Here is a 26311-nt window from a genome sequence, read left to right as displayed (position 1 = left end):
TCAAGTCTTGTTTTACCATCCTAGGCACAATTTTCTTCTCAAACTCAAATGAGCGGCAAGAGGCAAAAATGCTTTCCCCAAAACTGCATTCACTTACTGCTTAGCAGTGGGCAGAGATGTTCTTGTCATGTTAGTTAAGAATGTGCATGCAGGTAGGCTGGGATTTCTTTTCTAGCTAGAATCTGTTTGAGAATACAAACAGAAAACTGAGTTTCAGGAAAACATTTGGATGCAACTCTTGCCCAATTACCTAGACACATACCTCAGCACAAGATACTCTTCAAATTAAACTCTTTGACCTCTTTCTTGATCTTCCCAATGAACTGTATCAGCGGTACCATTTGGGGATATACATGTATTCTAGAATATCCTGCTTTGGACAAACTGCCAACTCATCTTGGCCCACTCACTTTATACCTGTGGTGAGCAGCAGTAACATCTGGCAGCATAAGGTAGACAGGCTCCTGTAGAACAGAATTTCCTGTTCACACAGAAGGGCCAAGGGAAAACAAAAGACTAAATCTTGGCTTTTCTGTAGTATCCCTGCTTCTAACTCCCACTTTGCCACAATATTTTCCAGCGAGGAACAGGTTTTGGTGTAAATCAGCACTATACTCCAAAGCTGCTAGGTCAGGGACAGAATTTCACAACACATTACATCAGCAGTTCTCAATCTTGGGTCACAACCCAAGTGAGGGTTGTGGGGGCAATGCCAGTGGTGCTGCACACAAAGGACAAGCTGCACCTTGTGCTGGGATCTCCACCGCCCCCATGTTACACAAATTGCCAAATGCTCAAATCACAAGCAAGACCTTATGAGGGAGGATAAGGCAAGATGCCACATTTATTAAGTGCTTAATACACGCCCCCCACATTCATATCCCAATTTCTGTTCTGCACTGTTATATGTTACCAGTCTTATCAGTACTTGGATAGACTTACTGGCCAGCCAAATTGATCACAAATAGGAGCTGGCCTGCCGGTCCATCTCATTGAATGAACCGATGCTCCAGAATGACATGGAGAAGACGACCCAAAATCAATGTCTCGCCCCATCTTGTCAATTCACTCAGTCCTCTGGGCTTCACTGTGTTATCATTGTGTTCTTCCTTGTTCTCTCGCTGTTCTGGGGCGGATTATTCTTGTTTTGGTCTTTTATCTGTCTGCATTCTTCAGCCAGTCACCAGCTGATGTTTTCCTTTTACACAGACACACTCACCCATTCTGTCACACATGCAGCATACAAAGGTCGAGCACTTATGTCAAACTACAGAGCAATACAAAATAGAGTTTCTTAAGGCAATCCAAAACTCAAGAAAACCTAAGATTAAAAGCAATAGGCAAAAAGTCTATATGTGTAACAGTGGAACCACTGCCACTGCTACACTCTGCTTTCAGCAGCGGGTCACAGCAAAAAAAAGGTTGGGAACCACTGCTTTACATAGTGATGAAGTTGCACGCACCACCGTGTTGTTAATCAGTGTGGAGACCAGAGTGAAGCCCAGGGTCACAGTGTCCAGCAACATAGTTATTTTTGCATTCATTCTAGGAGAAGCTTTTGCCCTCCATAATATCCAAGAGTATTCTGTGGGAGTTGTTATATGTTATATTTCCCACCTGTTAAATGCTCCTAAGATGGGAGCATCTGCACATTAAAGCAGGAAAAGAAAGACTAAATGAACTCTGAACATCTCCGAGTTATGCCTCTTCAGATGAAGAGTATCACCAGCTGGCATCAGGCAGCTCCTGTTGTGTTAACAGACTGCTCCATGGAGTCATTATGAGCAATTTGCAGTCCTTCAGCATCTCAGCATGCACTGCTCCCAGACATGCGCCCCCCACAACATGGACCATCTATCCTTCTGGACTTTACTGCTCTAGCATGATGGAGCCAATAAGCTGAGTGGGGATGGTATTAAACATACAACTACTCATGGCATGTTTAAAACTGCATAATAATCCATAGAGTTATCACATGCAAATTGTAATGGTCTGATATCTTAACATCCATGATCAAAGAAGGAGGTACTAGCCAAATATTATCTCTCATCCTCTCCATTTTCCACCAGGCAAGAAAACCCAAACAAGTCTATATGTAACTGGAAGCTAGTCAAGGCTACTTTAACAAATACTCTTCACTGGTGCTGGTCCCATTCAAACCCTCTGAAACCTCATGACCCAAGTGCCTACAATTATATTATCCCCCTAATCTAGTGGTGCTAAACCTTTCTGGCCAGCTGGCTGGTTGGCTGGGCAGTGCATGAGCCATCTGTAGGCTGGATCTGGGGGTGGGGTTCCAATCTGTGCCCAGGGAGGGCATGGTGGGGCCCCATCCAGCCATGCAGTGGCGGGGAATGGGGCAGCCCAGGCCTGATCCAACTGCATGGGGAAAAGGAGCACAGTCTGGCTCCCACCTAGCCCTCCAGCCATGCAGAGGGAGGAGGCATGGCCCCATCTTGCAAGGAGAAGGGGGCCATCCCAGATTCAGCTCTACAGAGAGGGAGGCATAGCCCAGCCCTGATTTGATTGTGCAAAAGGAAGGGGGCATGGCCTGGTTCCAACCTCAGCACAGGACTTGGGAATTTGGCAGCTGGGAGAAGTGGCACTATTCATAGCCACTGCTCTCCCACTGCCAAATTTCCTGACTTGCGGAGAGCCCCATGGGCCACACTTGGCTCTCAAGCTGGAGGTTGAAAGCCTCTGCCCAAGTCAATATTAATGAGCATAATATCTCTTGGTGGGATTGTTGCATGGGTTACATTGCTGTATTCACTACAGAAAGCTCCAAACAAGAACTTTCTCTTGGGGTGTGTGGTTAATACATTTCTCTTCATTTGCACAAGGCCACACATACTTTGCTTAACAGCACTTACCTGATGTAGTCAGCTCTGAGAAATTTTGCCATTATTTAAATGAGACACTATGGTTCTCACCACATCTGACCCATATCTATCCTCTGTTAATCTAACGTCTTTACTACCGAGAACATGAGATGCACTCTTGTGGGAACAACTGGAGCCTCAGGCAGGATAAACATGCAATTCTCTTTGACCTAGGTCTTCTGATAGAGAGGAAAGGCTGCAGCTGACTCTAATCATCAGCTTAAATACTGGAGGCAGAGAGATACTTTTAGCCTCAGTCAGGAAAGTGGAACTTACCTTGTTATTAGAAACATGCATAATTGTGGAGCCTAAAGTACAGAGAACAACAGGTGGGTCTTAGGGGTGCTGCAGAACCAGTTCTTACACTTAAGAATCCACAAAACCCCTTGCAGAGCATTAACAGCTGCAACAAAACAACAGCATGTTAATAAGGTTAGTGTGCTGCAGAATAATTAGCAAGTATCTGCAAGCTAAATTACAGCCCTTTCCACAGAATTAAAATTTGCACATTGTTTAGCATTCAGTGCCTGGCCATGCCAACTCCTGGTGAATTTACTCAGAGCAATAATAAAAGGTTACCAAAAAATAAAAGAATGCAGATAGTCTTTATCTGAGCAATGTCTGGCAAGTTTTTAATTAAAGAACCCCTATTTTGGCAGATCACATTTTGGAATCGGGGAGTCATAGGATGGGAATAGAGCATCTAGTCCAAACCCTTACTCAAGGCAGGACCATCCCCATCTAAGCTATCCTTAACCAATGCCAATTTAGGGTGCACTTAAAAACTTGCAATAACTGAGATTCCACAAGCATTCCAGGGAAAGCAACTGTCTCAATTTAATGTTAGCAAATTTCTTTCTCCTTTTATAGGTGACCAATGACTGGTTAAACTGTAGCTTTTAACTAATTTCTTTTGATAGCCAGAAACAACAGCCACAAGCTGACAGCAGATTTAGGTTGGACATGAGAAAGAATTTCTTCATAGTTAGGGTCGCCAGAATCTGGAATGGGCTTCTAAGGGAGGTGGAGGCTCTCCCCTACCTTGGGGGTCTTCAAAAGGAGACTGGACAGGCACCTGGCTGAGGTCACATGTTCCCAGCACTTTCTCATGCCACTGGCAGAGGGTTGGACTCAATGATCCTTTGAGGTCCCTTCCAACCCTAGCAAATATGAAACTATATGATGAGTATCAGACAGTAACAAACAATGAAAAAATGTGTACTTGGAATGAAATATTTAAATTCCCATCTCCTTTAATGTCTATTGGTAAGCAGCCCTCTATAGAAGTTACTGGGTGAGAGGATAGGCAGTACAAGATAGTGCACGGGGCACTGAATGTAGAGAGACAAGACAGCAGCACTCATTTCACTAACAATTTGGGTGAGTTCTCTGCTGCTTTCTAGGTATCTGTGTAACACCTGTGAGAATGGGGTCATGAGCTGAACTGAGGAGCACAGGCCAAGTGGAGTGGAATAATAATAACCTCTTTTTGTAGCATTCATACAATGCAATTTTCTGTGGCCATGCTCAGCATTTAATGATTATACAAATAGAAATTCTAATCAAGCATTTTCCAAAAAGGAGATAAATGATATCTTGTGTGTACACATGGATTTTTCAAACTCCTGTGGAGTATAGATATGGCATGTATCATAGGAGAGGGAATCAACCAAGTGATGAAGCACATTATCTCAAAATTTAATAAACTCACAAATTATTTGGCATCTGCATACCAAATATTAAACAAGCCTTTAAAGCTGCTGGTACTTCTACACAGAATCAGTTTCATTCGTATTCTCACAGATTCATACACACTTAAAAAGGTGTTTTTTAAAATTATTTATTCTACAAGTGGTGAACAGATGAGATGAGTAATAGGGTAAGAGAGGAGTATGTCCTCTCCAGAAACCACAAGCAGGAGTATTCCATACATCTTTGCTTTGTCTTAAAGTCACTTCAATTCTAATTTCAAGAGCTTCTTTCTTAACATTCAGGCTATGTCTCATTCAACCTGGGGCAGCTGGTATCTTTATTACTGAACAGCTGACACTACCCAGTTCCTCTACTTGAAAATCTTTGCACAGAGCTCCTGCCAAATGCTGCGGATTCCAATTCCAGCTTAAACATAAAGACCTGGATGACTGTGGCTGAGCTCAGGGAGTCAATTGCTTCTCCCTTTGCTGCTGTTTAATAGTTCATTAAATGAGAATCAGACAGTTTCTCAATTTGCCACACTTACAATCAAGTGCTCATGGAAGCTGGGAAATTATGCTTGCATTTACAAGATCAGGCCTCATCATCTCTTGTTGGACACAGACGAGACAGGCAGCCATGGAGATACAATCTCCAGTTTGCAAAAGGAGAGCAGAGATTTAATGATATGGCCAGTATGGCCAAGGTTGCTTGGCGTGTGGAGCCAGAACTGGATCCAGGTCTTTCGGGTCCCAGTCCAGTGCATTACTGCAACCTTTCCTCAGTGTATAGAACTGTGCGCTCTAGTTGTAGAGTTCCTTCTTGCAGAGAGTGCTCTGTTTGCCTCCTTTTTAAAGACAAACTTGCAGAAAATTTTACATACAATCATTGCCTGTTTTCCGGGATAGGCAGGAGTACATTTTGCTGCTCTCCCCATTAACTCCCCAGTTTCCACTAAAATACTAAGGGCACGTCTACACATTCATTAATGCATAGTGCCTACTGTGCATTACATTTAGTATTTGTAAGCTGCTGTACTGTGCAGCAGTGCAAGCACATGCTTTCTGTGTGACACTTAATGGGAAGTAGACTAATACTACTGCGCATTAACATATTAGCATGGTTTTTGTCCTGCATGCTATGCGCAGTAGAACTAGGCCTTTGTACATTAAGCATCTTGTGTAGACACACCCTAAGAAAATGATTCACCACTCATTGGCAAGTGTGTAACTATGAAACAAAGTAAAGAATTTGAAAATTACAACAATTTTGAACTTTTATTGTACAAACAGTTGCGAAATTCAGGTTCTGATGTCTGCTCCTTAGGGTTATTTCTAATTTTTCGGTCAGGCCAGACAGCAATGGTGAGGCCAGGAGGAGAAAGAAGAGAAGTGACCCTGACTGCAGCCCAGTGGTTTTGGCTTTCATCTATTAGGGAGAGTCTTAGATTATAATCTTAGCATTCGGGGTTATTAGTTATGTTAAAAATGAGTGCTTTATGTAAAAGGAACAGTCGGTCCAGCCTTTGAGTTAATAGTTAATGCATTCTCCTGACAGGTGTAAGCTATGGCTTGAATTCCTTTAGACTAAAGAATATTATCAGGATGAGGTCTCTCAGTGCTATGGTAAGTGGTTTAAATGGATTAAAATTCACATCACCCACCTGACCAGGCAATAGGCAGGGCTGGTTACAGCCTTCTTTAAGACTGTGCTGACAGGAAAGTAAGCTGTGTGTGGTCAGGGACAGGAAATACCCAGGGTGCCCCTAAATCTATAGCCTTATCATCTACATTTGTTAGATTTCTAAATTGGGTTCTCTGCTCCAAGCCTTGTTTCGGGGAGGGGGATGTTAAACCAATAATTTGCAAATTTCTTATTAGAATGATAGTTTACAAGGAGTAAACAGCAATAGGAACACAGACATTTTGAATGGATTAATATTTGCATCTAGAAGAGCTCTGATGCACTTACTGGAAGCAAAACAGTGGTTTTCAGAAATCACAGAAGTCCTACCTTTTATGATATTTGGTTACGGAAAAACATTTCTTTTTGCAAGATTGTCACTCTGATCTTCAGTCTGGCTGCTGTGAAAGACTGAAAGCCATCAGTCAACGGCATGTGCATACATCTACAAGTTATTTGACTCATTCAGCTACAAAACATTGCCTGTCATCTGCTGTCATCCAACATCAAGTACTGCAACATAGCTCACTGACAAATTTAAAGACAGAATAAGAATTGCCAGTGAACAATAAATGTGTCACATTTGTGAACTTGCTTTTTTGTTTCCCCTAACTTCTCAACAGAATAGGTGGCTACCTATCCTGCTTACCCTTAAAGGCTTGGGTTGTATGAAGGTGTGCTTGTACACAATGAGTTTTTAGGAGTTTTTAAGTTGTTGGTTTCAGTTTTATACAGACGAAAGATGTTCTGTGTATATTAAATTTCTTGTCTGGTGCTTAACCCCAATCTCTCTATGGCAGTGGTTTTCAACCTTTGGTCTGTGGACGCCTGGGGGTCTGCAGACTATGTCTGTTTAAGAGGTCCACAAAAGGTAACTATAATCAATCAAAAGTATGTGAATACCTACATGTATCATTCAAAAGGAGACTGCACCTCCATTCAACATTTTTTTATGGGTCCGCAAGTCATAAAAGGTTGAAAACCACTGCTCTATGGGCTCAGTCCAGGACTGCTTCTGCACTCTGGTTATCTGTGATATTGCTCTCTGTTATGTGGGCTAGTGCCAGGAATGGGCACCAGCTTCAAGGGTTGAGCCACCTCCCATGCATCTTGAAAATAAGTTTCCCCACTGAATTTCTTAGATGATAAATCAGGCCCTTATTTAATAGTTAGTCATGTCACTGATGCTACAAGAGCAAAGCTTCTTTACCATTTGTCAGTCATCTTAAAAATCAATCGTTTATTATGTTGTAGTAGCACATAACATCTATTTTAAGGTTCTGTACTAATACATAAAGACCGTCCCTTACGCGTTAAATAGATAAAGACAGACAAAGAACAGGAGAGGTGAAGTCACTTGTTTAAGGTGATAGAGCAAGTCATCGACTGAGCTGGAAACAGACTCCAGGTCTCCTGACATCCAGTCTTATGCACATCTATATACTGCTACCTGGCCTTTCACATCAAGAATTCTTAACTGAAATATCAGTATATTTCATTGTATCAAAAGTTAGCTATTGTATTTTTAAATATTCTGATAGAATTTTACACTCAGGCCTAAGCAATCCTAAAGTTACCACTCCTAAAACTGGAACTGCTAGAAGAGAAATTGTTCATGAGACAGCTGTATTAATACATTCTGATTGACTCCAAGCCTACACTTGGGGATTACAGACAATTGTTTAGTTAAAGGAGCTTATTAGTGCTCTCAATCAAGTCCCCGAGTAAATTAGGAAAAAGAGCTGTGAGAACAGTCAGCAATACTGCTAGATAACACAGTCCAAGAGTAACATACAGTCAACAGCACCACCACCAAGAAGTTTGCCAGCAAAACACATCATTTATATATCTAGATTGTTTCTCCTCCCTAAAATGTGAAACTAGAATGCCAGAAAATAGTTAAGTAGCAATGTACAGTGGCATCAGCAACTTGATAACCATAATCCTTCAAAGCATGGAGAGACAAACCTCACTGCCTTCCAGATGCTAGTGCATTTTGGAGGAAGGTTAATACAAACTTACGTGGAAGGCGTAAGTGCATTTGCACCTTCCTAAGCATCAGGATATACTTTGTATGTATACAGAATTGTTAAATACAGAACATGCTGTGTGAAGCTATGCAACATAAAAATGGACAGCTGAGTCAAAAAATAAACCACTGGATGCAAAAAGCCCCATATTGTGTATGCATAATTGTAGTTACTAGGGCTGTGTGAAATTTCACCTCCAGTTTTGTTTTGATGCTGTTTCAACTTGTTTTGAGCTCGAAACAGCAAAATCAAAACGAAACAGAGAGCTTCAAAACAGCCTTGAAATGAAACAAGGCAAGTAGAAACATTTTTAAATTTTCGAAACATTTTGAGTTTTGAAGCTCAACCTGGGCTTGCCTGCAGGGAAACAGAAACTACGGTAAGAAGTGGGAGGCGGAAGGGGTGGGAAGGACTGCTCTCATTATTGACTGTGTAGCTGGCCAGTGACTGTCATCCTTTTCTGAGGTCCTTTCCAATCCCAGTGCTATGGGGGAGGGATGCAAAAACTGCATAAAAGGCAGCATTGTTTGAACTGCCCTGCTTTCTGCCTTGCTGTCAGTTGAGTGAGGGCGCACCTTAACACACAGTGTCACACACCCTTGTCCCAAATTTTGCCTGTCAGCAGCTACAGGTGCAGAGCCCCAGAATCCCACTACCTATCTCCTTGACAGCTGGTAGGCTTCATGGCCGCAGCAAGGGCTAGCAGACCTGCAGCTTTCACTCTGCTACGCCTTAACACACAGTGTTACCCATGTCACGAGTTATGTTTGTCCTCAACTTGAGGTACAGTTTCCTCCAAACCCCTGCTATCTCCTCAAAACTTGGCAGACTTTATGCCCTCAGAAGGAGCTACCATTCTTGCAAGTTTAATCCAAATCAGGCCAGAAATGACAAACTGTAGGCTGTTTCGAGCTTCCCATTCTAGCCTATGGGCAAAACATCAAAACAGCAGAACTGTTTCAACTAAACGAAATGGAACAGCAGTTTCGAATCGAAATGAAATTCAAAATGAATTGCTGTTCCATCGAAATGCAAGGGTGCCATTTCACACAGCCCTAGCAGTTACCAAGGGAATGACTTTGCGAGTTTGTAATTAGGCCCGCAGGTAAATTGCTTGTATCCACTTAGCAGAACTCCTACATTTCGTAATCGAGACTGTTTACCACCTGGAGTGCTGCTTTATATTCAGATATTCATGTCATTAGCTGTCTTATCAAAGATCACTGACTATTAACTACTGAAATGCCCTATTTGTTATTGTTTTTTTAGCTACTGCAGATCCTGTCAGTGTGTCACCAGGAAGTTCACAGGGTACAGAGTGGTGTAAGGATCACAACACAATCCACAGGCGCCTTGATGTTATCGAAGAGGTAACAAACAAAATACAGTTTTTGTTCCTTTTCAACAACTGCAAGTGGCAGAGCTGGGAAACAGGTCACATTGTCAGACATGCTTTCCCCAGGCACCTCTCAGACCAGCGGTGGGCAAAATATGGCCCGCAGGCCGGATGCGGCCTGCAAGACCATTCTATCTGGCCCGCAAAGCCCCTAAAAAATTTTAAAAATTAGTATTTCTCTGCCCTTGGTTCCTCTCAAAAATGACAGGAACCAAGGGCAGTAGGACCCAGGAGAAGCCCCGGCAGGCTCCCACAACAGCAGGGCCCAGCTGGTCCCACCCCCAAGCTGGAAGCCCCAGCAGGGGCTTCTGACCTGGGACTATGCGGCTGCCCCGTGCCAAAACCACAGGGGAAGGGCATGGAAGGAGCCCAGGGAAAAGTTGCCTGGGGAAAAGCTGAGCAGAGAATGGGGGGGGAGGGGAAGTGGCCCCTCCCCTGCCCCATGCCCTGTACTTCAGCGCCTTGCAGCCCACCTGGGGCTGCCTGTGCCTGCTCCAGACAGCCCTGTGCAGGCTGCAAGCGACTGCAGCAGGGAGCACTGGCCACAGGGCAGGGGAAGAGCCACTTTTCCCCCTCCACGCTCAGCTTTTCCCCAGGCTCCTTCCCTGCTCCATCCCGACATGGAGGAAAGCAGCTCTTCTCTGCCCCGTGGCTGGAACTCCCTGCTGAAGCCACTTGCAGCCCACATGGAGCTGTCTGGAGTAGGCAAAGGCAACCCCAGGAGGGCTGTGAGCTGCTGCAGCAGGGGCACCTGCCACAGAATGGGCAAGGGGCCGCTTGCCTCCACCCCCATGCTCAGCACCACCTTGTAACCCAGTCCCACTACCAGCCTGGGCCCCGCTTGACTCCGGGCTTGTCTGTCGGGGCTGCATGTGGCGACAACAGCTGTGGCCCCCACCACTTGCTGCGCCAGTGTTAGCCTCCGCCACCTGTGGGCTGCCCAGCACACAAGCTCCAGCGGGCAGCAGCAGCCAACACTGCCCAGCACAGCAAGTGGTGGGGCTGCAGCTGCTGCCGCTGCATGGAGACCTGACGGGCAAGCCTGGAGCCAGCGCAGAGCCTAAGCTGGCAGCAGGGGCGGGTTACAAGCTGGTGCTGAGCATGGGGAAAAGCAGCCCCTCACTTGTTCCATGGCTGATGCCCCACGCTGTAGCCACTTGCAGCCTGCGTGGGGCTGCCTGTGCCTGCCTGCAGGCGAGGGACCGCTTTTCCCCATGCTCAGCGCCAGCTTCTTCCCTGCCAGCAAGCAGGGGCTCAGGGCTCTGCACTCACCCCTGCCTGTACCGTGGGGCTGGGGGGGTACTGGGAGCGAGTGGGTGGAGAGCCAGCAGGAGCACAGGGCCGCACTGGTGTCCCAGGGCCAGTACCGGCAGGGCCCAGAACAGGGTGGCAGGAGCATGGGGTCCCAGCTGGCAGGGGCTCTATGAAGCTAGGCCAGCTTCCCCCTCTCTCTGCTGGTGTAGCCCAGCCTGGTTCCACAGACCCCTGCCAGCCTGTGCACTGCTTTGGGCCCCACCGGTGTTGGCCCTGGGACATGGGACCAATGTCCCAGTGTCTTGGGACCAAAGACATTGGGACATTGGTCCTAAGATGGTGACCAGGAGGTGGGGCATCTGTCAAGGGGTGGGGCTACACATACGGCCCTCGACAGTCTGCCAAAACTGGGTAAGCGGCTCTCTGCCCGAAATAATTGTCCGCCTTCGTCTCAGACCCATTTAGCTGGCTTAAGCCTTCCATCTGGGGAGCTCTTGCACAATTAGCAAGAGGTGTTAAGGTTTAAGGATATATGCTGACATCTTGGCCTCACTGAATTCAATGAGTCTTTTCAAAGATTTCATAGACATTAGGGCTGGAAGGGACCTTGGAAAATCATCAAGTCCAGCCCCCTGCCCCAGGGGGAGGAAGTCAGCTGGGGACACAGGATCCCAGCAAGATAAACATCCAAATTTCTCTTGAAGGCGTTCAATGTAGGTGCTTGAACTACCTCCGATGGCAGGCTATTCCAGTCCTTGTGGGTTTGGACAGTAAAGAAGTTCTTCCTTATGTCCAGCCTGAAACAGTTCTGAAGGAGTTTGTCATTAGACCTTATCATCCCTTCGGGCTCTCTGGTGAACAAACATTCCCCCAGATCCTGGTGGTCACCCCTTATAAACTTATAGGTGGCCATCAGATCACCCCTGAGCCTGTGCTTTTCCAGGCTAAAGAGCCCCATGACTCTCAGCCTGTCATTGTAAGATCTGTTTTCCTGACCTCTGATCATGCGCGTGACTCTCCTCTGGACTCTCTCAAGCTTCTCCACATCCTTTTTGAATTGTGGAGCCCAAAACGGGACGCAGTACTCCAGCTGCGGCCTCACCAAGGCCAAGTACAATAGGAGAATGACGTCTTGGGATTTGCTTGAGAAGCATCTATGGATGTAAGCCAGCGTTTTGCTTGCTTTACTAGCAGCCGCATCATATTGAAGGTTTGTGTTCATCTTGTGATGAATCATGACCCCCAAGTCCCTTTCATCCGTAATGCTAGCCAGCATAGCACTGCCGAGCCTATAAGGATGCTGCAGGTTTTTCCTCCCAAGGTGGAGAACCTCGCATTTTTCAGTGTTAAGCACCATCAGATTCTCATTCACTCATTTCCTGAGCCTGTAAAGGTCAGTTTGGATCACCCTCCTGTCCTCAGGTATGGATGCTTTATCCCAAAGTTTGGTATCACTGGTGAACTTGGCCAGTCTGGTACTGATACCAATGTCTACATCATTAATGAAGATGTTGAACAAAATAGGTCCAAAGACAGAGCCTTGGGGGACCCCACTGGTCACAGGTCACCACGACAATTGACTTCCATCAACCACCACCCTCTGGGTCTGACCATGGAGCCAATTCCCGAGCCAGAGGATTGTGGTGGACCCAAGGTTGTAGTTAGCCAGTTTTACTAATGGCTTCCATGGAACCTTAATTCCACCCATAGCATCTTTGCGTATTTAACACAGTGCTCCTGTGCATGTCAGAGGTTGTTTAGAAATTGGGCTGAATGCCAAAGATGGGCTGTTTCTTTGCGCTTCTGTTTTATTAAGATGTTTTGGTCACACCTGATATCATGAGCATATTTAGTGTTAAAAGATTAACACGTGTTGCAACAACTGTTACAGTCCTAGGAGCACTGTAGACAGTTAAGCACATAACTAAATGGTTTTAGAGATGGTGGAAAGCCATCATTATTAGGAATGTATTAACTTGCTGGATTCTAAATATTTGATTAACAAATTAAGACATCACTTAAAGTATTTATAAACATATCCTGAGGATACTAATTTCATTAACAAGGTGCTTTACAATTCAAGGTTGCAATAGTTTGTCCAAGTATTGAATTAACCTACAACAGAACCAACTCAGTCTACCCTAGAGCTCAGTCTCAGACTTGGACCCTGCACAGTCAATTCAGCAATGACCAATTCACCAATTGTTCAGGCTTCCCAAAAAGTCTGCAGAAAATAGTCGAGTTCTGAATCCTGCCCTATTTTTTTTATTTTATTTTATTCTTTTTACCAGCAGCTAGATTGGAGTATAGACTGGGCAAGTGTGTGGACTGGCAAGCTCAGGCTGTCTAATAGTGATGTGGCTTGGTTTATATTAAACAGTATTACTTGCCTGAAGTCACATATTATCAGTATTAGGTGACTGAGTATTGTAGCAGACTGAATAACAGGGGGAGGTGGCTGCATCACTACAGGTATTAAAATCCAAATGGAACCAATGAATGGACTTCTAGTAAAACCCTTTAGTGTCTTGCCATGTTTTAAGCACCCACAGAATTGATATGGGTAACTCATGCTCAGCTCCTTTGACCTAGCCTATCAGTTGGTATGAGAGAACAACAAATGAATCCATTCAAGTCCTTCTTCTAGAGCACCTAATTTCCAAGCATTTCAGCTAGTTGGAAAAAAAGCAAACACGATTTCATTTCTCTTGGCCACCAGGGGTCAGCAAAACTCAAGAAATATGAAAGCACTAGAGAGTTCTACCAACTCCATCAGCTAGTTGAGGCCTTCAAGGATTTAGCTAGTAGATTTTACAACACATTTGCTACTCTTTCCTTCATCCTGCACAACTTTCTCTCTTTTGTTTTTATTAGCAGGTAGAAAAAACAGTGGACTATTTGGATTCAGAAGTGAAGGCACTGCTCAATACCATCAGTGAAACAGCGTGGAATGTCCCTGTTCCTCCTGGGACCCCTGTCAAGGACATTTTTGATGGTATGGATCTCACTGAGATGTAGCAGGGTATCAGCACAGTTGGCAACAACTACTGTTATACTATTCCACATACCCTATTATCTCTGATGTAAAAATATATGTGGAGATTAACATAATCTGCAAACAGAGGGACAAAGAAGACCACTTCTGTTAGGCCCTTTAGATGAACAGCACGCATCACCAAGTACCTGTTAGTCCCAATGACTAATATTTTATCACACGTGATTTTCTCTCTCTCTTTTTCCAAGTCTCTTTCTCTCTAGGAGTTTGTCTGTTTCTTTAAACATCCATGCTGAGGTGCGTTTATATTAGAGAATGCAGGCTGAAGAAATATGTACTTGGGGTACACATTCATTCCAGTCTCAGATCAGCCATCAAGAAAATCCTCTCTCCCTGTCAGTGGGAGAAGCTGGGATTAAAATTCAGATTCTTGGAGTCCCAGTCTATCATCCTGTTCATCACTATACCAGGGGCGGGCAATTATTTTGGGCAGAGGCCACTGACTGAGTTTCAGCAACCCAGCGAGGGCCACATGACAGGCAGCCCAGGGCAGATTAATATTAATTTTCTGAATTTTTTAGGGGCCCCGTGGGCCAGATAGAATGGCCTGGTGGCTGCATCCGGTCCCCAGGCCGCATTTTGCCCACGCCTGGGCTATACTGTCCCTCCATTAACGTAAATTAATTTTCTCTTTGAAAAAGTTGTAGTTACTATAGGTGAGAGCTATCATTGCTAATTACTTTGGGGTAATGTTAGAGGAACTTTAAAAAAGTCAGATGCAAATTTAGTTTGTGACCAAGTGTTATGTACAAACTGCAAGTACAACATATGGTGTAGCAGGGTTGGAAGAAGTTATAGATGGGTCCAGGAATCAGACTGCCAGGATCTTACCCTCTGATCAAATATGTCAACAAAGTCAGTCTCTCACTTCACAGAACTATCCCCTTGCTTTTAAGGGACAACTGCCGTACTTAGATTTTTCAAGCATTCATTTAGTCTTCCTGTCACCCAAAATTAATTGCATTAAATCTTCTCTCCACAGATGCCAGCTGAGCACCAGGGAGCTGGAAGAGATCAGAATATAATAAGTCATTGTTGCTTTTCATTGTTGCACTTTGTGCTTTAAGAAATTTCAGAATGGTTCTAGATTTTGAACTGGGATAAACAGTCCTGAATAATAAATTACCTTTTTCTGTGCTTCTTTAAAATAAAGGTATTTGCTTTTCCATGCCATTTTAAAACTCTGTATCCTACAGAATCCAGATTCTACTCTTCACCAAACCTGCACTAGATATCCAAAGATGCAGGTCCTTAGCCTCTAGACCACCCCATACACAACCAGCTAAACACAACTTTCCCAATCTCCGAATAGCCTGTTAGCCCCTTTCAATGAAAAAATTAAGCTCTTACTACAGGTGTGCACTGATAGAGATGCACATTCAGCTGCATCTTCCTTTTAGAATTCAGTTAACACACAAAGAGGATTTCTGACAGAACAGACAGCATGGAGCCTTCTGACTCTGAACACCTGCATCCTTGCTGCTAACTGAAGTAGGTGTGTTACTTGTAAATTAAGTCACTTGTATATGAAGCTGGACTCTAAGCTAAGATGATATTACAACAGCGTTACCCTTTTAGTAAAGATAATCATACCTAGAGCTGAATTAACTCCAAACCCAAAAGGCGCAGGCATTTATATCAAATAAAAATAAAAAGGTTGAAGCCCAAGAAGCATATTAGCTCAAGCTGTTTATTATGTAGGCAGGCTATTCCCATTTTCTTGAAGGTTTTAAACAGGCACAGGCTCAGCGAAGCTACAGAAAGGCAAAGTAGGTTTTTTAAAATGAGTTTTCAGTCACATGACACCTATCCACCTTTCACCTCTCTCTCTGGGACTCAGGCAGGCTCTTCTCCACAGAATAGCACAACAGATTTTATGTCACCTCAAACCTAAATTTGGAAGGGCTGAGATTCTCCCAACATCAACAACATGATTATAGGAACAAGCTTCAGTGGGTTAGCAGTAGGGTGGAGGGAATGATAATCAGGAAAAAAAGAAAGCATGTATTTTTAAATAGTCTCTTTTTACTAATTGGCAGTTACGTGCTTGGAGGGAGGGGTCTGCTCCTGCCAAACCTTTTTTGTACATTTTGTCATTTTCTGCTTTCCAAAGGAGAAGCTAATGAGAACGTGTGCTAGTAAAAAGCTGAAAAATTCTGAGTACATAAAACCAATCAGAGCAGGAAAATTATAAGAGCCAGAGTAGAAAGACTTGCATGCTCCATGTAAAAGAGCTGACCAGAGGTTACATAAATCAGATGCTCACAGATCATACCGAGTTTCTTAACTCAAGAAAAACTTCAGTTTTGTCAGAGATTGAGTGACCATTCCTGCAGCCAGTCTGGCACAGATATTTCTTTATCTGTTCTCTCAGAGTTTTTCCATGGAAGTTCTAAAAAGGTCCTTTAAACTGAGTTATAATATAGGACAGAAATGTCTGCACAAAAGTAAAGCTGTTCTAGGAAGTTTACAAGATAGATACCTTTAATTTTACAATCTGCTTTTAGATACATATGCTTGATTTTAAGGCACAATTAAAAACATTTACTGGAAAGGTTTTTACTTGCAGAGGCTAGAATCTTGTGATATTTGCATTGAAGAACATGAAATAATACAGAGCAAGTCTTCCTTAGGAAAAGGAAAAAAGGCATTTGGCAAAACTTCTCAAAACAATCTTGATGCAGAACAACAAGAAGGCAGTTCTATTCACACAGGAGGAACATCACCATGAAAGCACTGCTGTGCACAACACAAGAACATTTGCATTAATAAAGTGGCACATATACTGTCCATACAAAAGAAAAAATTGAATCACTGAATCATGCAGTAAAGCTGATTTTTGTACCAGAAACAAAAATAGTATTTCAGCTTAAGAATGCAAGCAAAAATAACCCGTTATTCATCTGGAAAGGAAGAAAGTAAGTGTGTGTGTGTGCGTGCGCGTGCGCACACGTGTGCGTGCACGTGTCGGAGGGGTGGAATTAAAGGGCTAAAAGAATCTGGCACCTGTGCTAAAATAGATATACTATTTTTGACTGAAAGGGATGAGATACGGAAAATTAATTTTACAAGCATAACAGCTTCAGGAAAATAAGTCGCCACGTCTGGTTTTTGAAAAATGTCATTTTAAAGCAATAACATAAAAACAGCTGCTTTTTTAAAAAAGTGAATGTTCCACTTAGTCATTTCCACCACACAACTTGAGTAGGATTTTCCGGTAGTCTCCTGAAGTGTCACCCTGACAAAAAATAAAGGGAAAGAGTTAGGGAGAGAAAGCCATTTTGCAACACCTTTTCTTTCCCCCCCACCCTTAAAGAAGAGAGAACATGCAGTGTAAAGATCACAAGGCTTAGATCTGCTTTAAGGAGCCCAAAGAAATCTAGCTATGAAAATGGAATGAGAATTGCTCATTAGTACTCTGCATTTCAAGTTCAAATCACAGCTGATAAGGAACCGACTTCAACCTTACTACAGATCCATAGAAAGTTCCATTCTCTCTAGGTCTGACGGATAAAGATCCTTTGGAAACATATGTCTTCAGAAAATTAGAATTTGGATTCAAGAAATTTTCCAAATAACAGGTGCCAAACCTCCCTTAAGATGAAGACTACATGCAGCATGTACAGAAATACAAAAAAAAAAAGTCAAATAAAGAAGCTTGATTTTTTTCCTTCATTATTTTCTCTGATGTTTTCATAGGGGCAGATGGAGAGTCACTGCCTACTATTGTATCATGACTGAAGTAAGGAATCTGATACCAATGTTTCTATCATGATTCTTTTCATTTTAGGGCATGCTGCAGGTGAAAAATAAGAAAGGGAGTGAATCTAGATTTGACTAGGTGGGAGGGGACAACTTACAATAGCTAAATAAAAGTGAACCACAGAAGTCATGCTGTTGAAAAAATTTTGTCCTTGGAAGTTGCTAAGTAACTTAATAACTGACAGGGCTTGACAACCCTTTCACAGGGCTAGGGCAGCTACTGCATTCAGCTCCAACCTATTTTGGTATTATGGTTGGCAACTATTTTGTTTGGATTGATATGGCTATAAATAAGGTTTGACCAGAATAAATTTTATAATTTACTTCAGTATACAAGTACAAGACACTATGTGTAGGCTGAAAGCATAACCATATCTGCAACATGTTAAATGACAGAAGCTTATAGAAAGTATCTTTACATACCTTGTGACAGCTGAGGGCTGTTACACATTAAAGGGGGTAAGAATTAGAACTTAATCCTGTTCAAGGAAATTTTCACCTATGCTTAAACATGCATGCGATTTATATATATGTGTGTGTGTGTGTGTGTGTGTGTGTGTGTATGTATGTATGTATCTGCACGCATGTGTGCATGCAAACACATGTACATTTCACACTGTGCTCTGCCATGTTATTAACAATACAGGCTAGTAACCTGAACTGCCACGTCCCTCTCTGACCTTCAAGGATATTAAATATTTATTAACACTGGCAATTCCTACCACCATGTAAAAGCTGTTTTTAAGAATCAAGCACAAATATTGCCTCTCATTTTTTATTTAGGTTTACACATTAAAGGAAAAGCATCCAAACCCAAGATAGAGAGTCTACATGAGCATCAGCTAAGGGGAAGATAATTATTCTGTATAGACCATGGGCAAGGTATGCAGCTGCTAAATATTTTCTTTGGCTGTTACTACAGCCCAAGATACCACAGAACTGGGGAAAGGGGTGCCTGCCTATGTCACCTGTCATTAAATGCATGCCAATGAATTTGCTAGCTGATCATATCTAGCCTACTTGCAAAACAACATCTGTGGAGAGGATGCTCAAGCCTACTCTGTCAGGTACTTAAACAACCTGCATTACTATAATATTTGAGCATCTCAAATCTCACAATATCACACTCGTAAAGTAGGACAGTAACATTACTCCTGTTTTACATATGGAAAACAAAATACGTAGAGGCTAAGCAATACATACAAGTTGCATGAGGAGTGTGGCAGACAAGGGATTTTCAGGTCTCCCAAATCCTACTTTAGTTCTCTAACTAGTCCACCCTTCTTGTCCTTGCTGACCAGAAGGCCTCTTCCTACTCTTCTGCAAGCAGCTCCAAACACAACCAAATAGCAGCTGTTCCACACTACTTGGGAATACAGACAGCATTGTCAGCATTGTCAGCTGCACTCACTGCATCTTTCACTAGAGCTGTGGGGTGATATTCTATGGCCCAAACAAGAATTAATGGGAGGAAAACCCAAACTCTAAAGCCTTACTGTAATGTCCGTGTAGAGAGATTTTCCATACATCCGCTTGTATTCTGCACGTATATCCAGCAGGTCAACCTCACTGCGTGAAACCATGATTCGAATTAGAGTCCTGTCTTTTGTTCCTGCTCCCTGTAGAGAAACCAGTATATTGTGTTAATAAAAAATGCAAACTCCCAACAATTAAATGGGCAGAAAAGTTTTTTACCAAGTTGCGCCAGCACAACTCGTTAAGGTCTATGGGACCAAACCAGTGTAACACACAACAAAATTTGCTTTAAATCAGGCTTAGAGACTTAAGGGTATATGCAATGAAGCACCATGTAAAGAGACCCATGTTAGCTAACAGGTTATATCCAAAAGCACTGATATATTACACAACACTGAAGTGCCCTGCAAAGATACCATATTAGCCCAGAAGCAGTATAGCTACATAAACAGGGTGCTCCACCCAAACTAATTTGTCTTCCTCATCTTGGTCTTTTGTATAAACAATAAATACAATTGCAGTTTTGGGCAGATCCTTATTTTAGACACATATTCTGGCTTTGAGAATGTTAAACAGAAGTGTAACAAAGCATGAAAAGGGGCAAGGCACCTGCAGTTTTGCAAGCAACTGTTCTCAATTGAACTTCAACATCATGCAAGCACTTTGGTGAAATACTACTTTGCTAGACAGGCAGTAGGTTAGCAGACACCCTCCTGCTCCCAAGTGAATTGTGGTAAAACACACTCTAGGACACAACCAAAATAATTACAGTATGGGTTTACTTGTATGGCTATATTTATAACCATAGGGGGGAAAAGAAAGAAAAACAAAACAAAAAAACATATCCAAAAGAACAAAAACAAAAAATCCCCCATACAACTTTGATAACACTTTTTGTAAAGAACCACCAGTAATATATTGCTTTACAGTAAGTCTATCCTAGTATTTTCAAGCCCATCTGAGCCTGGCAACACCATTAACAGCCTATACTGAGTTGAATTTAATCTTTAATGCTGGGTAAATTAGTTTTATTCTATCCTTTCATAGTAACTGAACAAATCCAATTATATTATCATTGTTATATAATGACAATGATAATGATTAGGGTTGTGCGAAACAGCTGCCTCATTTCAGCTTCAGATTTGGCTGTTTTGGAGGACAGCGATTCATTTTGGTGTTTCAGATCATTGTTCTGTTTCAATTCGGCTGAATCCGTTTCAGAGTTTAGACACTGTTTTGGTGATTTGGTCATAGGCTATAATGGGGAATCACCAAAACGCCTATAACTTTGTCATTTCTTGCCTCGTTCAGATGAAAATTGCAGCAATGGTAGCCACTTCTGAGGGCACAAAGCCTGCCACGTTTCAAGGAGACAAGTGCAGGGGTTTCTGTGAAACTGCACCTCAAACTGTTCAAAGCAAAACTTGTGACATGTGACTGTGGTAAGGCGCAGTGGGATCAAACCAGCAGGGATGGTAGCCTGTAACTGGGGGCTTTCCCAGTGCTTTTACCTGCTACATTCTCCTTCCCCTCCCTGCCCTGCCTTCAGCCTGTCCCTCACCCCCTGACACCTCAATTTACAGTTTCACTAACTGACTTTCTTGCTTGTATTGCATGCCAGCCTCTGGCTTCTTCACTATTCATTCCATCCAGGAAGAGCAGGGGGCCTTCCCAGTGTAGGTGAAATCTCAGCCTGCTCACCTGTTTCTGGGCCAATTACCCACGCCATAACTTGATGGAAAACTGATTCAGATGTTTCCCAGGAAGAAGGCTGCCCATTTAGGACCCTGATGCCTGCGGTGACATGCATCTGTTCTGCAGCTCCATACCTTCCCTAACACTGCAGCCCATACTTCACAGATGGCATCCCAGGCAGCTAAGATCACCTGAACTGTACTGCAGCCAGCAAGCCTCAGGCCTCTCAAAGTTCTCACAGGTCTGGGCTTCCCCTAGCTAGGACTGTAGTGTGGTGGCTGGATGTTATAAGGCACCTCCTATCCACCTTTCACCAAGGAAGTTTGCAGTCCTGGCATTTCTTGGGTGCTGGCACACCACCAGCAGTCCCACCAGGCCTCCAGCCCCGGCAGGGTGAAGTTTCAGGTCATGCCCAGGACCTGGGTCCTCCTCCTTCCCCACAGCCCCAGCTCATACCTCCAAGTTCATCCTGGCACGGGAGCTCAGCAGGGACATGTTCTTCCCTTGCTGGTTGGTGATGCAGTGAGTGTCCCCTCCAGCTCTGAGAGCAGGGCATTAAATGGTTTAAAAAATAAATAAAAAGGAAATAGGTGCGGATGCAGTGAGGATAGTGGCACTCACTCTGTCTGCACATGAAGTTGGGGAACCCCAGCAGTGGGAGGTTCATCTTGAGGAACACCAGCTGCTCCACCACACCAAGATCCAAGGAGGTGCGGTGGAGTATCACAATATCCCCAGCAATGCTGAATAGCTTGTCACTTGGAACGCTGGTTGGTGGACAGGACAGGTGTTCCCGGGCAACTGTGGCCAGATCCTGTCCCATCTGGCTGCGGTTTGCCCAGTAGGCCAAGTGGTCACATAGCAGCGCTTCCACGTCCTTGGTGAGATAGGTAGCCACCAAGGCCTCAGTGCTACCTGCCTGATGCTGGGGTCTGGTGCCTCTGGACTCCAACATGGAAGCCATGCCCTTGGCCCACAGTGGCAGCGCCTGTGGTGGAGGACACTGGCTCATGGATGGAGTGCTGGCAAGGGACAGTGGATCCCCCTCTTCCACATCCCCTTGTCTCTACCTTTCTGCCTCCCTGATCCTGTTCACCAGCACCTCCGTTCAGTGGTCAAGGGTTTTGCTGGCACATGCTCCCTTTCACACTCGGGTTGCAGATGGCCGCCAGCACAGGGACCGTAATGGACCTCAAGGGATCCAGCCATTTCTTGATGCCATCCTTCAACCACTTCACCAGTGCCTCCACCTCTGGTGACAGTGGCTTGCCCTAGCCAGGAACACTGATCCCCTGGAACTTCTCCATTTAGTTCTGAAGCTCCCTCACTACAGGGTTCACCTGGCTAAGGAGGGCATCGCCAGTGCTGATGGTATTGGTGGTCTTGAGGAATGGCTTGAGGACTACCAAGATCTGGGAGATGGTATCCCACTCAATTCTGTTAATGGGGCCTCTGATCACAATCTCATGGATGGCCTTCTGTTGCTCAACCAGCCTTTTGAGCATCAGGTATGTGGAGTTCCACCAAGGCTCCACATCCTGCATGATTTTGTGCTGCGGGACACTCAACTCTTTCCGTTTGTCCCACAGCATCTTGCCCCCCCCTTGATGCACTAGTAGAAGTAGCCCGCCACCTTCCTGCATTTTGAAATGAGCTGGCTGGTTGTGATGGTGCCCTCATCAGCAGCCCTGTCTCCCTCCAAGGCATCCCTGACAATGAGGTGGAACTTGTGTGTCACACAGCGCATGCCAACAAGGTTGGCATCACACACCACCTTGACCATATTGGTCCCATTGTCAGTGACCATGAACCTGTGGGTGAGCTCACCCTCACCAACAAGCCACCCTTGCACCATGCAGTTCATGGCCCCATGATCTTGGTTGCTGTGTGGGACTCATCCATCATCTCCACTTGAAGGAGAGCCCACTGACAGCCTGACTGATGGCACCAGTACCCTATGAGGGAGAGGTAGGAATGATCTCCATCCCACCCTGGCTGCTCCAGATGTCCGAGGTGAAGTGTAAGGCCACCTGTGGACCTGCCTTGCACAGATCCTCCTTCAAGCACTCCCTGCATGCCTCATACAGGGAGGGCACCACCATCCTGCTGAAGGTGGTGCATGCAGGCATGCGGTAGGATGGGGCCATGAGCTGCCTGAACCCTGGCTGCTCAACTAAGGAGAAGGGCTGGCCATGCAGAGCACGCATCTCCCCAATGTTCTGGGTGACCTTGCTTACCTTGGGAATGTACCCAATGCATGCATATGTGTGCGTGTGCGTGTAATATACATCTTCTATGTCTTTACTATATCTTATTCTTCTTCTATCTGTTTATTTCACTATAACTTATCTTTACTATATCGTCTTCTATCTGCTTACTAGATCTTGCCTCTATAATATATTGGAAAGGTGTAGCCAATCCTTTCCAAAAAGAGGGACTAGCAGGAGATTGACTAAGAAGCCGGTCACTGCAGCCAGCCAGTACCTTTCACGAGATGTTGCTTCCAGACTTTCTGCTCACAAAAGGGAGAGAAAGGCCTCACACAGAGCCTTATATGCTGTTTCTCTGTCCCACCCCCAGAGCACTGAGATTGGAAAGGACCTCAGGGACAAACACTGGCCAGCTACAGATGTCAATATCAGAGCAGTCCTTCCCTCCCTCTTCTGAGTTTCTATTTCCCGTAAACCCGCCTCCGAAACATTTATGAAACGTTTTGGATGGTTTTGTTTTGAAGATGTTTTGGAGCCTTCCTGTCCCCGACGGGCCTTCGTGAGTCACTACTAGGACCCTGGCTCTCCGTGTCAGTGACCACTCCCTTTACTGGGCGTGGGTGTTACCGTGGTCGTTCGTCCTCCCGAGTCACCAACCCTGCTCTCGCCTGCCACAACTTGCTGTTACACTAGTGGGGCGGGGCTAGTTCACGGGTCCCTCAGTGGCCTGGGTCTGATTCGTCGGTTACACCTGGGGCTCCTGCCACCCCTACATCCTGGCCTCACGCCACCTGTGGCCTCCACTTCCCTGTGCCTGCTCACTGATGGCCCTGCAGGCTTCTATAGCAGCCTTCGTCTGTGAGTTTTCCCCAAAACCCTTGGGTCACTCCTACCCTGACGTCGGTTCCTTCGCGCCAGCCTGTATTGGCGCCTTAGCCCTACTACAATAGATACTTCACCACAGACCCATCACCCTACACACCATGAGCTACGTGCCTCCTCAAAGGGGTTCTACTGTACTGACTACCTCGCTGACCCACCACCAGCACCCTATCATCATGCCCGGGAGTAATGCCTCCCAGCTGTTTAGAGCTGCACCCTTTATCCTTCAATCAGCGTCCTCTATTCTCGGCGGCGATCCCGCCCCGATCTCTCTCCCACCAGGTGATCCTTCGGCCTCTCGCCCCTCTTCAGCAATTCCCACGCCCACCGCTTCGGCACTTACTTCCGGGTGCCCTGAATCCTCTTGGGGGGTCTTAATCTTTCTTTGCTCACCCGATCCAGCACATTGAGATCTATCCGCTAGCGATCCAGTCGTTGTTCCTTCTCTCCGGGCCACCGTCCTCTCCGGCACGCTGGCTCTTCGCCATTCATCCCGCAGACAGCTGTTTGGTCCCCTTGCTATCCACTGCCTCCGGAGCAGCAGCTGCCATTTTTAAATCCGCCGGCCAGTGTCTGACGTCATCGTCAGCTGCCGGCCGCAGCTGTACGAGCCGCACGGACTCTCCCTCCGTCATGGCGTCTCTCTTGTCCCGCTTTCGCGGTAAGTTTTCCCTGCTTTCTCGGGCCCTGGGACACTTCCATTTTGTTTTGGATTCGGCGTTTTGGGTGCCAAAACAGGCCAAAACACCTCCAGAATGAAAATGGCTGCCAAAATTTTGCACAGCCTAATAATGATGATAATGGTAATGACAATATTATCATTGTTACTATTATACAACGATGTTTCAGTAAATCCAAGGTATTTAAGCTATCAGCTTTTAAAAAATGATATACAAATTTAAACACTCTTGGCTACAGGGACCTACCTTTATAGCTTTATAGAGTCTTTCAGCAAAGAATGCTGGAGTATTTTTGAGGCATTTAACTGCAAAATAAAAATTTATTAACAGGTTAGTTACAGCTAAATACAACTAGCTGTACTTAGTGAGCTTGTTCTGAAGCAGACATTTGTTTTATCTTTGTAAAAATATATGACCGATGCTACTATCACCTACACATCCCATAAATACAAGCTTTTAATTTGCAAGGCTAAGCCTGTCCTTTTATAATCAAAAAGGTTACTGTGAGGCCATCATTTAACACTCCTATGACTTTCATTTTCTCTTTTAGGAAATACATAACTTCCATGCTAGGAATGCCTCTTTGGATCAGATTTGGTCTAGTTATGGGACTAAAGTTGGGGAGCAAAACTACGTATTCCCTGGCCTCTCTCAGTCTGAGAAATTCGGCAAGATTCAGGTCTAAATTCAGTGTCTTGTCCTACAAGTCCCAAGGAGCAGCTGGCCTGGTCAGATGCATACTATTCTCACAGCTTTCTAGTCTCTTATTGTACTGTCAATACTCAAGCTTTTCAAAAGCTTCACAGCTGGTTTCACTCCAGCTGGTAAAGCTAGGGTTTTTATAACAAAAGAATACCAACAATAGGGTTTTAGAACACTGCATGGCATAGTATTAAGCCAGCTAACACATGCAACTAATAGCCACTCTGATCCACCCAGAAAGAGGTAGCAAGTTACAGGTCCTTAGATGGAATGATGCGGACACAAAGCCATACAGAGTTTGTATTCTAATTGTTCTGGAAAACAGGTGTAAAATAGGATTTGATATTAAATTATACTAGCAAATCAAAATGAAATTATCTTACTACAGTGAAAATTTTCAAGAGTAAGTGCATAAAGTTAGGCTCCTATGGTGCCTGTACAAGTACGTGTAATTACAGCGTGTCAGAGCAGACTGGATTAATTGAGGCTGCTGGAGTGTGGTAATACCTGCATTCAAGCTTTAGTTCAAGTGCCATCGCTGCCATTTTTAAAGGGCACTGATACACAAGACACTGCAGCACTCTAATTAGAACAGCTCTTGAAGCCCCTCCAGTTAAAACACCACCTCCCCACCCCCAGAGCACATGTAAAAGTACTCTTAGATCCTAATTAAGGGACATCTTTACCGTAATGCTGAACATTCAGAACCTTCCAAAGACTTCAATTTATTTTGGAACCTAATTAGTTTTAGTTTTTCCTCTGACAATCTCAGCATCCTTTTTCTTCCTTTTTAATTTTTACTTATTATTATTAACCACAGCCAGCTACCTTAGGACTTTTGGAATTCTTTACTCATTTAACATAAAATGACTGGAATTTAGATTAAACCTGCTTTACACAGGAAATAGATGT

General features: G+C 44.4%; 2 protein-coding genes across 5 annotated transcripts in view; one reads left to right on the top strand and one right to left on the bottom strand.

The window, feature by feature from the left end:
• The window catches only part of PLAC9 (placenta associated 9), a 28095-nt gene extending 12933 nt beyond the window's left edge, over positions 1-15162 (top strand). The window contains exons 2-4 of one of the 2 annotated variants that reach the window (XM_090058508.1): positions 9557-9657; positions 13815-13932; positions 14975-15162. In XM_090058508.1, coding sequence (XP_089914634.1) covers positions 9557-9657; positions 13815-13932; positions 14975-14985 — 230 coding nt within the window. In that variant the 3' untranslated portion in view covers positions 14986-15162. Of the gene's footprint in view, positions 1-9556; positions 9658-13811; positions 13933-14974 lie in introns of both variants that reach the window. The other variant, XM_090058507.1, reaches the window with a different exon arrangement.
• Positions 15163-15668: 506 nt separating this feature from the next.
• ANXA11 (annexin A11) overlaps positions 15669-26311 on the bottom strand; it is a 53924-nt gene continuing 43281 nt past the window's right edge. For all 3 annotated transcript variants that reach the window (XM_090058504.1, XM_090058505.1, XM_090058506.1), the window contains exons 13-15: positions 24944-25002; positions 19251-19373; positions 15669-17230 (exon numbers count right to left, since the gene is read on the bottom strand). In XM_090058504.1, coding sequence (XP_089914630.1) covers positions 17171-17230; positions 19251-19373; positions 24944-25002 — 242 coding nt within the window. In that variant the 3' untranslated portion in view covers positions 15669-17170. The remainder of the gene's footprint in view (positions 17231-19250; positions 19374-24943; positions 25003-26311) is intronic.

This window comes from Crocodylus siamensis, chromosome 7 (assembly GCF_052110815.1).
Source record: "Crocodylus siamensis isolate JL-2025a chromosome 7, ASM5211081v1, whole genome shotgun sequence".
Lineage (NCBI taxonomy): Eukaryota > Metazoa > Chordata > Crocodylia > Crocodylidae > Crocodylus > Crocodylus siamensis.
The sequence above is the reverse complement of the archived record's forward strand: the minus strand, read 5'-3'. Positions and strand labels throughout refer to the sequence as shown.